Genomic DNA, 13,204 nt, shown 5'->3' on the forward strand with positions numbered 1-13,204 from the left:
TTTTTTTGGTAACCAAGTGAATGTTTCAGATTCAACAAAAACAGATAAAAACTACTCTCCAAGGTCATAGAACCATTTCTCCGTTCTGATTTGATATCTAGTCTACAGAATCTACCCAAAGACTGCACCCTCTTGGGACCCTTGGGCAAACTTTTCTTTCTTCCTTTTTCCAAACTGGGAGCCCACTCAGCCAGCTGTTCCATTTGCAGAGCCCGGGTGATAGGCAAATAAAGTTCAGTCCCTTCTCAGCTTTGCCCATCCATCTCCATTCACTTCTGCAGCTCTCTCGCTGTCTGTGCATTCCTTCATTATTCATTCAGTCAACAAATACGTATTGAACAGCTATGTTCCAGGTACTGAGCTGGGCACTGGGGATTCAACAGTGAACAAAACAAATACAGTTTCTGCCCTCATGGAACTGATATTTTATTAAGGAGGACAGACAATATGCACCTAAACATATACAAAGGATAATTCTAGATAATGATGACAGCTACAAAGAAAACAGACAGAAAGGTGAGCTAGAGAATCACTGGGGATGGGGCACTTTTAGATAAGGTGGTCAGGGAAGATTTGTTGGAGAAGCTGACATTTGAGTTGAGACCTAAGTGACAAGAGAGAGCCAGTCTTGGAAGGATCTGAGGACAGAAGGACCAACCGAGTGCAAAGGTCTTGAGGTGAGAAAAACTAGGTGTGTGTGAGGTGAAATAGAATGGTCAACGAAATGGGAACGTGTTATGAGAAGCCAGCAGGAGCCAATCACCAAGGACCCTGCAGATCAGGGTGAGGAAAATGGGGTTTATTCTAAGTTCATTAGAGAGTCTTTGAAGAGTTATAAATAGGAGAATGACAAGATCTGATTTATGATTTTAAAATATAACTTCAGTTATAGGTAGAGAATGGATTGCAGAGGAGGGCAGGGATAGAAAACACAGGGAGACTGGTCAGGAGGCTACTGCTATAAAACAGATGAGATGATGGTGGCTTAGGCGAAGGTGATAATAGAGAAGAAGATGAGAAGTAGATGGTTTGGAATATGTTTTGGAGGCAGGGCTAAGTGAACTTGCAGATGGATTGGAGACAAGGAAGCAACAATAACTCCTAGGTGTAGGTCTAGGAGATGGCTCTTTTCACATTAAACTGGCCCCATTTTGTAAAACACCCACCCAACCCATATAAAGGGAGATTTCTCTTTCCTTTCCATACTAGTTTCTTGCTTTCACATTTAGGGCTTAAACCAACTTCCAAATCCAGACCACAGGTCATGATGGCCTGGAAATCCAAAGGGATTGTACTAAAGAAATTTAGCAGCGTAACCACTAGTATATTCCTCAAATAGCTGTCAGTGTGGCCCCCAGAAAAGGGTGGGGCATTAGAGGAGGCACAGGCTCCACCATCAATGAGACCCAGGTTATAATCACAGGCCTTCACTGTGTAACTGTAAGCAACTTAATGAACATCTCAGAGCTTCAATTTCCTCATCTGCAAAATGAAGCCATGTTAAAGTTGCAGTGAAGATCAAGGAATCAAATGTACATAATAGTCATCCAATAAAGGCTTTTTTTTTTCATTTCCCCTTCACCCACCCAAGGTCAGGGTTTCTCTCCTTGCACAATGAGGTTCTGCATTCTGAGAGGTTACAATGTATATTATCCAAAGGGATGGCTCTTTGGCTTTAAGGAAAGATTTCAGACTGTTTTGGAGAGAAGATAACAGTCAGTGTCTAGAAGAACTGGGATGTTATTACCCCAACCCCAAAATACAATCCCTTATTACAAATCACTCTGCTCTGAGAATTCTAGTTCCTCTGCCTTTATGGGCAAATTAGCTCTAGAATGTCCAGGTGGGGAGCCAGAGTGAATCTATTCCACTGAACTCACAGGGACCACTCTCCATATGTATTGATAATGCTAACAACTGGGCTTAGCTGACACCCCTGTGGTGGGGAGGGTTGGAGGGTGCTGAGAAGACCAAATAAAGAGGTGGCCCCAGGGCATCTGGACTCTCTGGGAAGCAGTGTATCTATGAGATGCCAGAGGGATTGTGTACAGATCTGTGTGCACTAACATGGGGTGCCTCCCACCCTGAGAGGGCATATGTGATTTTTTTTTCTCCCCTGCGCAAACTTCTTTAGACAAGTGTTGCATATAGATTTGAGCAGGGGAATCAATGCTTGGTTGTACGCTATGCCAGACATCTAGATGACACCACGCACATTAAGAAAATAAAGCACCAGATTAACCCTTTTGTACCCAGACTTTCAAAAGGAGTCATTTCCCTGTTAATAATCCAGAAGATTATTATCCTTGCAAATCTCATCTCTTCCTCAAAGGGTTAAGGCAACTTAATGTCCATTGCTTTCACCCTCATAAGCCATCTATTGACTCATAAGCAAGCACTTAGCCTGTTCACCTTCATATTTGGCCACCAACCCTCCCCCTCTTATACTTTCCTACCCAAGAAGTTAAGATGCCAATGATATGATACTCCTGAAATTAAAAATTCTAAGTCCCTTGCCTCTTCTTCAGAATAAATCAAAAGACAATTTATGGCATTTGTTATTGCTTAGTTCTATTGTTTTAAGCATGAATTTCCACTTATTTGGGGGTAGGAATAGCTGTTTGTATCTGCTTTAGAGTACATTTAAAATAAACATTTCTTGCATCATTTATTTGGGAAGAAAGGAGAAGACACCGTTTTAAATCAATTGTTTTGTTCTTTGATGTATATACCTGCGTAACAGGACGTGAGTTGTAAGGAAAGACAAAAGGTGGAAATAAACGCAGGAGAGGGAAAGAATCACGGGAAAGGAGAGAGAATCAGGACGTTAAGGAGAGGTCAGGTTGGAGGAGCCCATCTGGCCCCGAGGCGGCGCGGCAGGTTCAGCACCGCGGACAGCTCCTGTCTTTGTCTTGGTCCAAACTCCGGCGCCCACGCGTAGCCAGGCAGCGACCCGGGGGCGCGCCCGCTGCCTTCTCCACCAAACCTGCTTCGGGAGGAAAGAGAGACAGACGAGAGCGGGCAGGCAGAGGCTTTACTGTCCTCTCCCCGCGTCGTCCGAACTCGGTCCCGATCCCATCCCACTGCATCACGGCGGACAATTTTAACCTGGTTTCACGCAGAACCTCGCTTCTGTCTACCTGGCGTTGGGGGCCGGGGAAATGGCCGTGGCGAGTTCCGATTAGGTTTGGAATTCGTTTTGCTGTCAGTGCCCCAGGCCCTAGCCGCCCACTATCTGTCCCCAGATAACGCCTAGCCTAGCCTTCGACCAAACTGGGGGGAAAAGGCGAGGGGGTGGGGGGAGTGTCAAACGCTTTGCCGGTACGTACCAGGGCTATGGACAAGCAAGGACACGCAGACCAGCTAAGCTTCTCCCCAAGACCCGCAGCATCAAATCCAGACGAGGAAAACCGAAACTCAGAGAGGGAAGCCAGAAAGATGAGAAAGTGTTTCTTCTGATGCAACCAAAACCCAGCAAAAAGCAATGAATTATGTTATGATCGGAGAGAGACTACACCTTCTGCCGCTCGGATTCCGCGTCGTTTTTTTCTCCCTTTTTGCCAGGAAGGGCATCTTTCCCCGAGTTCGACAAGCTTCACGGATAGAGGCTGCTCAAGAAAAAATTCTTTTTCTGGACCCTTTCGTAGGATCCAGGGTAAAAAGAATTTCTCCTCACGTTCTCTTCCGCCTAAAACCTTGCTTCCCCAAGGAGTGGGAATTGCCCCGCGTGAGGCTCATTCTCCAAATCTTACATCCACATGCATAAACACACACACACAACACACACACACACACACACACACACACACACACACACACACACACTAGCCCAGGGTCAGTAAAGTCATGCGCTCCCGCCAAGCTTCAGAGAAGCCGGCCAGCCAAGCTACGATTTCTTCTCACAGAATTCGCTCCCCAAGTAGAGCCCTAGGCTAGAGGTAGACAGAAGTTTAAGAATAAATCTCCCAAGCAAGGAAGAGCCGGCTGCGAATTTGTTGGGAGGAAATAAAGAGGACTCTTGCAGAACTCCTAAAGCTTAGGGCACCCACCCCTGCGTCCGAGGCACAGGGATATTGCCACCAACCAACCAGCCAACCAAAGGCCCCGAGCCCAGACAAGTCGCCGCGAACTGACTGGTATTCGCCTCCAAAGTAAGACTCCTCACCACCTACCTCAAAAAAAAAAAAAACCCTGGAATTCTTTTTTTCCGAAACAGAACTTTGCCCTTCCCCACCTCTTCCCACAAGAAAACTGGAGGAGAAAGGCCAACGCGCACTGTTGGGAAGCTCAAAGGAGTTTTAAAGAAAGAACGATCTCCCTGCTGTGGTCCCCGCGGAACAGAGGGCCGCGCAGCGGGGTAAACATACTCGCCTTAGGAGGAAGGTGCTGGGGGTCGCCTTCCCTGGGCCCCTCCCCCCCTCCCAGGGTCCGCGACGGTGGGCGGCGCCCCCACCCCCCAGCCGGCTCCGGCGTGTTGTTCAGTCAGGCTGCGGTGTAAACCGCCGCTTTCCGATGCATATGCATATTTCCCTTTTAACACCTTCTAAACAAAGGCTAATGAGGCCACTGCATTACTCTATCAACACACAATCATTAGCAGCCGACAAATACACACACTCACGCGCGGGCTCGCGCGCGCGCGCACACACACACACACACAAACACAGCGAGCAGGCTGCCAAAATCCGGCGAATTCTAAAGGAACACATATTAGGCTAACAAAAAGGAGGTGGGATACGGAGGGCGGGGAGAGGAGGTGGAAGAGAACGAGGGGAGGAGAAGGAACAGAGAGGGAGAGGGAGGGAGGGGGGAGAGAGAGAGAAGGAGGGAGAGAGAGAGAGAGAGAGAGAGAGAGAGAGAGAGAGAGAGATGCTATAGAGACCGTGAAAAAGACGCAGATAAAAGAAAGGGGAAGCAAGATACTGATTCAAACGCAGACTAGCTAATGCAAGAGAGGAAAAGTACAAATTCTGCGAATCCTTAATCTGGAGGTTAGCTCTCCCCATTTGGGCTCCAAAAATGGAGCGGGGTTGCAAGCATCTTCTTAGAAACAGCTCCTGGAGCCCTGCGGATGGCCTTCACCGTCGGATACCTCAATCAGGCCAGAGGGGCCTGCTCCACAGCACTGTGAGCCCCAGCGCTGCCTGCTCCAAGGTCCAGGGCCCGCCCACAGGCTAGATCCCCCGGGGCAAGAATGAGGCAGGTGCCTGAGGTTCTCAGCTCAAATCCTTGCTCGGCTCGTCTGGTCACCTGGGATCTGCGCTTCACCGGGCAGTTGAGGGGATAGCTCTGCAGGAAGTATGGGGTTTTCCCTCTCTGAACAAAAGGTCAGCGTTTCCCTCAGAAGTTGGAAGACAGGCTTGCACCTTTCTTTCTGTCCTCTCCAGGCTCCTCTCTGGCCCCCAGGGATCAGCCCCAGTCTGCACCCTCCCAGTGACTCATGCCTAACATTGGGCCCTGAGTTGCAGGGCTGAAGAGGGTGCTGTAGCCTGCATGAGCTGGCAGGGCAGCCTGAGGAGCAGGGGCCTCTGAGAGATGCAGTCGGGAGAGGGGCTTGCAGGAAGGAGACCGGGGACACCATGCCCCACCCTACCCTGGCCCCAACCAGCCAGGTCTCTAAGCTGGCCAGCTCTCACACGTGCACGCAGTCACTTTGGGGCTGGATCTTCCCAAACTGCCAAGCAGGATCAGCCACTGTCCTTTCACCTGCTCCCTCCCAGAAGTGGCTAGTGGGGCTCTTCAGCAGATTTCCACCAGCCTGCCCCATAAAGCTGACCACAGCTTTTTGGCCCCAGTGCCTGTCCCAAAGCCACCCCACTTGACAGCATTGCCCAACTTCTGCCACTTCTCACGCCCCTTAGCGTCTCTCCCCAGTCTGGGGACTCACAGCCGGAATCCCCAGCGCTAGGAGGGGTGGCTTAGGGAGGGAGGAAGCTTTGCCATTGTTGATGAATGAATAAATAAATGAAGGAAAGAAGAAAAAGGAAGGAAGGGAGGGAGGGGAGGGGAGGGATTCCCTGCCTTTTTGATTAAACGTTCCAGGTCGGGCCTGCCCAGTTAACGAGACCGTTAATTAAGCCGTGCGCAATTCAACTGACAGGAAGGCCCTGCGCCCCACAGAGATGTTCTGGAAACCAAGCAGTCCACCGCAGAATTAGAGGGGGCACATCGGCCTTGCCGCCCCTGCCTTCTAGGGTTCAGCCTATGCCCTGCCCCCTCGAGGACACCCAGGCCCACACACTTTCCCTTCCTGGACTCGGGGCTGCCCCCAGCAGGCCGCACCCGCGGGGACCCCAGAGCGCTCATCCACTCTGACCCCACTCCCATACCTTCCCCATCCCTTCTGCATCCCTGCCCGGATGCCTAGGCCTGAGCCTGCGCCCTGATCCACGCATGGCACCCGGAGGACGTCCACCCGGGCCAGCCTGGGCCCACACGTTCCGGGGATGATCGGGCAAACCGGAACTCCTGAGGGCAGTGACTGGGGACTGGACACGCCGGCTCGGCTCTCTGGGTGCGCCAGAGGGCCAAACCAGTTGCTCTTCTCCGGCCTTCGAGCAGCAGGGCCCAGCCTCCACGCCCGCTCCTACTCAGGGGCTGCCGATTCCTTGCGGCGGCGGGCAGTGCGCGGAGGCGCGGCGGGACGCTGAGTGTGTGTGCGCAGCGCGGCCTATATTTACACCCCAAACAAAATAATTACACTTTTGTCGGAGGGAGAAAGCCAGTGATTAGGCGCGGGCTCTTTGCGGCAAAACAGTTTCTCAGTGGTACACCAGTATAATTTTTCACGGCTGGCTGAAATCAAAGAGGGGAGGTAATGAATCCGGCGAGCAATTTAAATTTACAATTTGTAACGCCGCCGCCGCGCAGACCCGGCCGAGAGCGCAGCTCTGAGGCGCTCGCTGCGTTTGTTTAATGTTAAAGCCGCGCTGGCTAGGGGGGCGGGGGTGGGGGGGATGCGCAGTATGCGTGTTGAGTGGGGGGCGGTAATGATGGAAATCGGGAGAGGACCGGCTGAGCCGCCCAAGAGACCACAGGAAGGAGAGGACAAGGGACGCGCCTCCGGGGTCCCCCCAATGCGCCCGTTCCCCAGGAAAGCAGGCCACTCTTGTCCATTCAAAGGGAGGGGGTGCCTTCAGAGGGGCGAAGGGAGATACCCTGGTTGCCAGAAAAGCCCCCGTTTCTGCTTGGCTGCAGAATCTCCCCAGGCAGGAGGGTTTCCGTTGAGGTGCTCTACAGCCTGCGGGAAGGTCAGCTCCAAATGCCGGGAGGAGTACCCACTCCGGCCGCTGCCCCATGTCCCGGGCTGAGGAAGTCGAGAAACGTGCCTCCCAAACCCCAGCTCAGCGCGCCTCGAAACTCCCACCCCAGGCGGGTGTGTGCCTCCTCGCCGGTAATTAATTACCGAACTCAAGGGGGAATATAAAAACTGCATATTACTAACTCTACAGGGCTTAAGTGATTGGAAACAGATTATTATCTTGTTTGTCTTTTGTCAGTTTTACTTATCCTGCCGCCGTCTGTCGAGTTGTAATGTTGATACTCTTTACTCTAGGAGGAAGATTTTTATATAGTAAATTCCATCAACATCTTGTATAAGTGACATTGCGTCTCCATGCATTACCCTGTTAAGACACAAGCGGTTTATTAGTTACATATAGGAGGGGATTTCGCTGCCTGGTCGCCATCTGTTAGCGCTGTTAGGATGAGGAAATTCGTCTAATAGTTGGTCTGCTGGCGTTTTTTGGAGGCTGTGCGCCCTGGAAGGTGGACTGGCAAAGGCGAAACAGGATGCCCTGCGGCTGGGCTGGGGTGAGGGGGTTCTGGACTGAGGTTGGGCTGTGCTGATTCCAAGGGGCTGTGACCTGGACAGGATGGGTAAACTCAGCTCCAGGAGGCAGAAGGCCAGACACGGGCTTCTGGAAGTGAAACCTTCCTCTCCTGCCACCGGGCATTCTGCCCCAGGTGACTCACCACATCCAGGCCCGGGGGACCCAGGGCTGCTCTCTGAGACTGCCTGCATTTCTCCTGTCTCCCTGGCCTAGCATCACAGCCACTGGGGCCTGGCTGTACATCGGCATTTAAGCACATCCAAGAGCTGAGGGCAGGTGGATCTGTCCTAGGCGGAACCTGACACACAGGCACCTAGCAGCCGGCAGGGTGAGCAGAGCCGGGACTGGAAAAACACAGCAGACCCAGTATTTCAGGTACCCAACTGGGGTTAGGGGAGGGTGGGCACAGCGCAGGGGAGAAGGCTATCGTCTAGATGGAGGCTTTTAATGACTGTGTGGGAGTTCCCCACACCCCCCTCCCAAAATCCACACGCTGCACAATGAGAATCCTTCATCACAGATTTGAGCCCGCTGCTGGATGTGGATGTCCAGCAGAGAGGCAGAGGCAAGGAAATAAAAACACAGAGAGAGAAACTGAGAAAGAAGGCGATGGGGAAACAGAGAGAGAGGAAAACAGAAAAAGAACAGAGGCTGAACATAAGGAAGAAACAGAGACAGAAAGGAAAAGATGTGAAGAGAACTCAGGAGAGAGAAACCCCAGCGAGACAAAGACCAAGTAGGCAGCGTAACTCGCCTTCACTTGGAGCCTGGGCGCCTCTCTCCTCTGGGGTTCTTGTTTCTCTGTTCCTGCCCTGCCAGCTCAAGGACCCTTCACGCTACACCCCCAGGAGGGCAGGGCCAGGCACTGTGTTCATTTGGGGCTCCTGGAGTTCTCCTAGCCAGGCCTGGGAGACGAGGCAAGATCCATTCTGCTTTTTCCTGGCCCGGCCCCGCTCTGTCCAGCCACCAGCCACATCGCTATGCCGTGTAGACAGCTGTCCGTTGCTCGGCAAGCTGGAGGATGGAGTAACGGCAGAATCTGCCCAGTTTGGGGGCTCCTTTTCAGAAGCCCAGCTTGTAAGTCAATGTCCCACCCAGTGACCAGCACCTGTCAATTCCCTGTCCCAGATCACCTCCTGTAGAGACCGTGGACTGTGGGGGAAAGCCCAAAGTCTGGACAGGAACCAGGGGGAAAGTGAGCATCTCTGTGCCTCCACCAACTGCCCCAGTACAGGCGTCCACAAACCCTGCCCCCCTTAAAATCCACAAAAGGCCAGCACTGCCAAGAGTACACACAAGCATACCCCTCCCCCCAAAAAAACTACAGGAGTCACGTAAAAAAAATACCACTATCCTCAGAAACACACACACGCAGACATACACACGGAGTAACTGGCCCACAAACACAGATCCACAAAATTCCACACTCACAAACACACCCAACCCAGCTCAGTCCCATGCACGCACGCTCACCTGCACACAAGCATACAATTCAGATTTTTCCAAGTCCACTTGCACATCAACACTGGCCCACACATACACAAATGCACACTCACACAGATGCACACTCACACAGGCAAACACCCTCACATTCATGTGGCCGCAAGTAAGCATACACATATATACAGCAAACAACAAAAACAGGGGCACGCAGACTAACACACACAAACATTAGAACTATACACAGATATAAATACACAAATGTGCAGGCAAAAAGTACACATGTCAAAGGGTATTCACATGATTGACTCCTGAGTACCTATAAACAGGCAAAAACGTGATTCTCCAGCAGCAAATATACACTAATAAACACAGCAAATGCACACAAACACGCATCCACAGCCAGTTCTTGGCACAAATACACACTCCTCTGGCTCCAAGCCCTTGGGCCCAGGCCCTACAGACCCCATCAGACCTCTTTCCTGGAGCTGGAAGGAAAAATCCCCAACTTGCCTGGCTGGCCTCTCTAACTTAGAGCACCCCATTAGTGGCTGGGTTGGTCCCTTGGGAAAGGGTGCCTGGCCCTCTCCCTCCCCCCACCAGAGTCACACTTCCATTCCACAGACACCTGCCAACACCCCCCTCACCCTCGGTGTCTCCTGCCTCCTTTGAAGGATAGAATGTGCACACCCAGCCCGGACGCCCTGCATGTGCAAAGGGCACCCACACAATCTCGAGCGTCCCCGCCTTGGCCAAGCTACCCACTCACCACAGCACCCAGACTGGCTGACCTGAGATCTGGAAGGTTCAGCGAGGAAAGCAGAGACGTGGTGGTGAACGTCACTTCTGGGCTGGCTTCAGGAAGACCGGTGCACCCTGGACCTCCCCCTCCCCACATCTCCCCAGAGGCCGGCAGCCAGCATGCTCTGGCCAGAGGACACCCGCCCCCACAACCTGGGCCTGGCCCTGCATGGGGAAAGACACCCAAGATACTCAAGCAGCGCGGTCTCTCTCTCTTTCTCTCTCCATGAGAAAGGCCCTGCTGGGCCCCAGCCCCGTGTATGACAAAAGAAGCTGGGGCCGGCTCCGGGAGTCCGAGAACCTCTCTGTCGCAGCTCCAGGGCGCAGACCCCAGGGGCGCACGGATCGCGGAGTCCAAAACGGCGGGCTGGGCTAGGGAAGAAGGGGCAGACGACGTAGAGCGCGATCCCGGCCTCGGGCAACTTCTGCAAGTTCCGGGGATGGCGAAGGGGGCAGAGGGCCCTCCCCCACTAAGCCTTGGAACCCTAGCCCCCAAATATTTGTGAGGAGAGAGAAGAGAGACCCAGTTTTCAGATCGCGCGGCCCCCAGCCCCCAGCCCCAAACTGAAAGGTAAATACTTACTTAGGCTCCGAACCAGGTACAAGCTAATACTCAACAATACTGATGCCTTGTTTTTTTTGCTCTGTCCGGACCGCAACGCTGTAGCCAATTTAGATATGCTATAAATTTAAGAGGTTGCCATGGCCACCGCGCGCCCATTGGCCGCCGGGCCCCCTACGTGCCGCGCCACGTCACCAAATCTGAATAAGGATGCGCGAATTAGGCGGCGGCCAGACAAAGATGAGGATCGGGACCGCTTGAAAGTGGGGGAAAGTGCCGGCGCCACCGCCACCGAGGAAAGCCGCTCGGCAACGCCGAGGCGAGCAGCCACCCAAGACACCTGGGGGAGCACGGAACAAGCACTGGGGCGCGCGGTCCGGGGCATGAGGCTGTGAACGCCACCGCTCCCTACCCCGCCCCCGGGCAGCCCAGCGCCAGCCCAGCGATCACCCAAGGACTTGACCGGCTGAGTCTTGGTTCGGACCGGACTCGCCCGGCCGCGGTCGAGAGAAGAGGCGGAGCGCAGCGGCGGGGCCGGGGGGCCCGAGGGCCGGGGGCCCAAAGGGAGGGCAAGGCGGCCGGAGCCGCCGGGGCGCGGGGCTATGATGGTGCACTGTGCCGGTTGCGAGCGGCCCATCCTCGACCGCTTTCTGCTGAACGTGTTGGACCGCGCGTGGCACATCAAATGCGTTCAGTGCTGCGAGTGTAAGACCAACCTCTCGGAGAAGTGCTTCTCGCGCGAGGGCAAGCTCTACTGCAAAAATGACTTCTTCAGGTAAGAGGCCGCGGCTCCTTGCTGCCCGCGCGTCCGCCCCGCGCGCTCCGTGGGGGCACCGGGGAAGGGGAGACCATGAAACCCATCCCAGCCGCCCAGGCTCACCAGCTTAAATGGGGACCTGCGGAGCTCGTCGCTTTCCTCCTGTCTTCAGTCCGGTCGGGGAAGGGCCCCAGCCCCGGGCAGAATGAGAAGGACACTGCTTGCCTGCTTCCCACTGGCTTTTCCAGGCCGGCTTGGAGCGGTGGTGGGGCAAGGGAAGAAGCCTGACAAACTTGCCCGCACTCGCCTCTGCCTCTTCCTAGCTGAGGACTCCGCAGGGTCAAAGATTCTAGCTCGGTTCTGGGAAAGGAAGGATTTTTCCAAAGTTAGGGGCAACTGGGGGCTCATCACCCATCATGCAGAGTTTGTGAGTCCAGAGGCTGGCCTCCTGGACAAACAAAAACTTCCCAGCTCCAGAGGGGGCTCAGCCAGGAAGGTCTCCTCTGGTGATGCGGGAAGGAGCCATCTCCTTGTCACCCACCCCCCATCAACTCCTTAGACATGTCCTCCCCTGCTGAAAGTACAAACGAAATGAAAGCTGGAATCAGGACCTCCGAGGTCTAGCCTGGGTCATGTCACCTCCCTTTGCTGCCCATGGGGGCCTTTAGGCAGGTCAGAGCAGATCACTTCTCTGGGCCTCAGTTTCCCCAGCTGAGAAATGCCAAGGGTTGGCCTGAAAGGCTGCGGGGTTTTTGGCAGCTCAGCCCTGCCTGCTTCCCCCGGTGCCCAGAGCCAGCTTTGTGAGTGCGAATTCCGGGCGCGGAGGGAAGGGGGGCGTGATTAATGCCACCACGGAGAAAGGCTGCTTGCTGGCCCCAGTGACTGGCACTAGGGAATTTGAATAGAAGAAAATGTCAGACGCGCCTTTACACGTGTAAACTCCCCAGCCCCAGAGGCCCAAGGCCCCTAATGTGGCAGTGCTTGCAAAGCACCTAATGATTTTTGATAAGGTGCATATGGCCAATTACGCTGCCGGATAAGGCCAAAAGTGACTTATGGCTTCTAATGCCCTCACTACATCAACGTCACCCAAATTCGCCCTGTTTAGAGATGTGGGCGTGAGTAGATGCAGGGCCCCAAAGTCCTGGGCCCTCCCCCTCCCCCAACCTGAGCCTCACTCCTCCCAGCGCCAGTCTGCACCACCCATTTCGGGGCAGGCCGGCCTTCTCCCAGCGCTCAAGGAAGAAAGAAAAGGATTTAGACCAGGAACGCAGGAAAGGGGGGATGGTAGAGATCCCGCATTATGGCCGTGCAGGTTTAGGATTGCCTTCTGGTCACAGTCTCCCGCTGCCTGCCAGGACCTGAGATTTGGGGAACTGGAGATTCAGTCCCTGCTCTCTGGACTTGCTCCAGTGGGGCACAGAGCAAGGACTGGAAAGTCTACGGTGCTGGTGATGCTGGGAATGAGTAGAAGGTTCCCTCTTTCCAGCTCAAGTTCAGCTCAGGAAAGGAGCTCCCCACCCCAAGGGTAGGGCCCACCAGCCAGACCAATGGGCCCTACTTGGAGGATCCCAGTAGATTAGAAAGGATCCAGGAGGCAAAGTCAAGAATTGGTCCAAACCCAGGCTGTCTGGCTTAAAATCCTCAAGACTAGAGAGCAGAATTAGCCTCCAGCAGCCTAGGCAGATCTGGAAAAGATGTGGGGCAGGGGAGGGGCACAACTTGGGGTGCTCTGGGCCCTCTGCTTGGATGAAGGCTGCACCTATTGCTGGGGGCCCAGCAGAATCCAAGTACACCTGACTGAGGCATGAC

At 53.9% G+C, this 13,204-nt stretch overlaps 1 protein-coding gene across 1 annotated transcript in view; it reads left to right on the plus strand.

Moving 5' to 3' along the window:
• LHX5 (LIM homeobox 5) overlaps positions 1-13,204 on the plus strand; it is a 20,708-nt gene continuing 7,504 nt past the window's right edge. The window contains exon 1 of the mRNA XM_074355974.1: positions 1-11,410. Within this exon, the coding sequence (XP_074212075.1) occupies positions 11,238-11,410 (173 nt within the window). The 5' untranslated portion in view covers positions 1-11,237. The remainder of the gene's footprint in view (positions 11,411-13,204) is intronic.

Source organism: Camelus bactrianus, chromosome 32 (assembly GCF_048773025.1).
Source record: "Camelus bactrianus isolate YW-2024 breed Bactrian camel chromosome 32, ASM4877302v1, whole genome shotgun sequence".
Taxonomy (NCBI): domain Eukaryota; kingdom Metazoa; phylum Chordata; class Mammalia; order Artiodactyla; family Camelidae; genus Camelus; species Camelus bactrianus.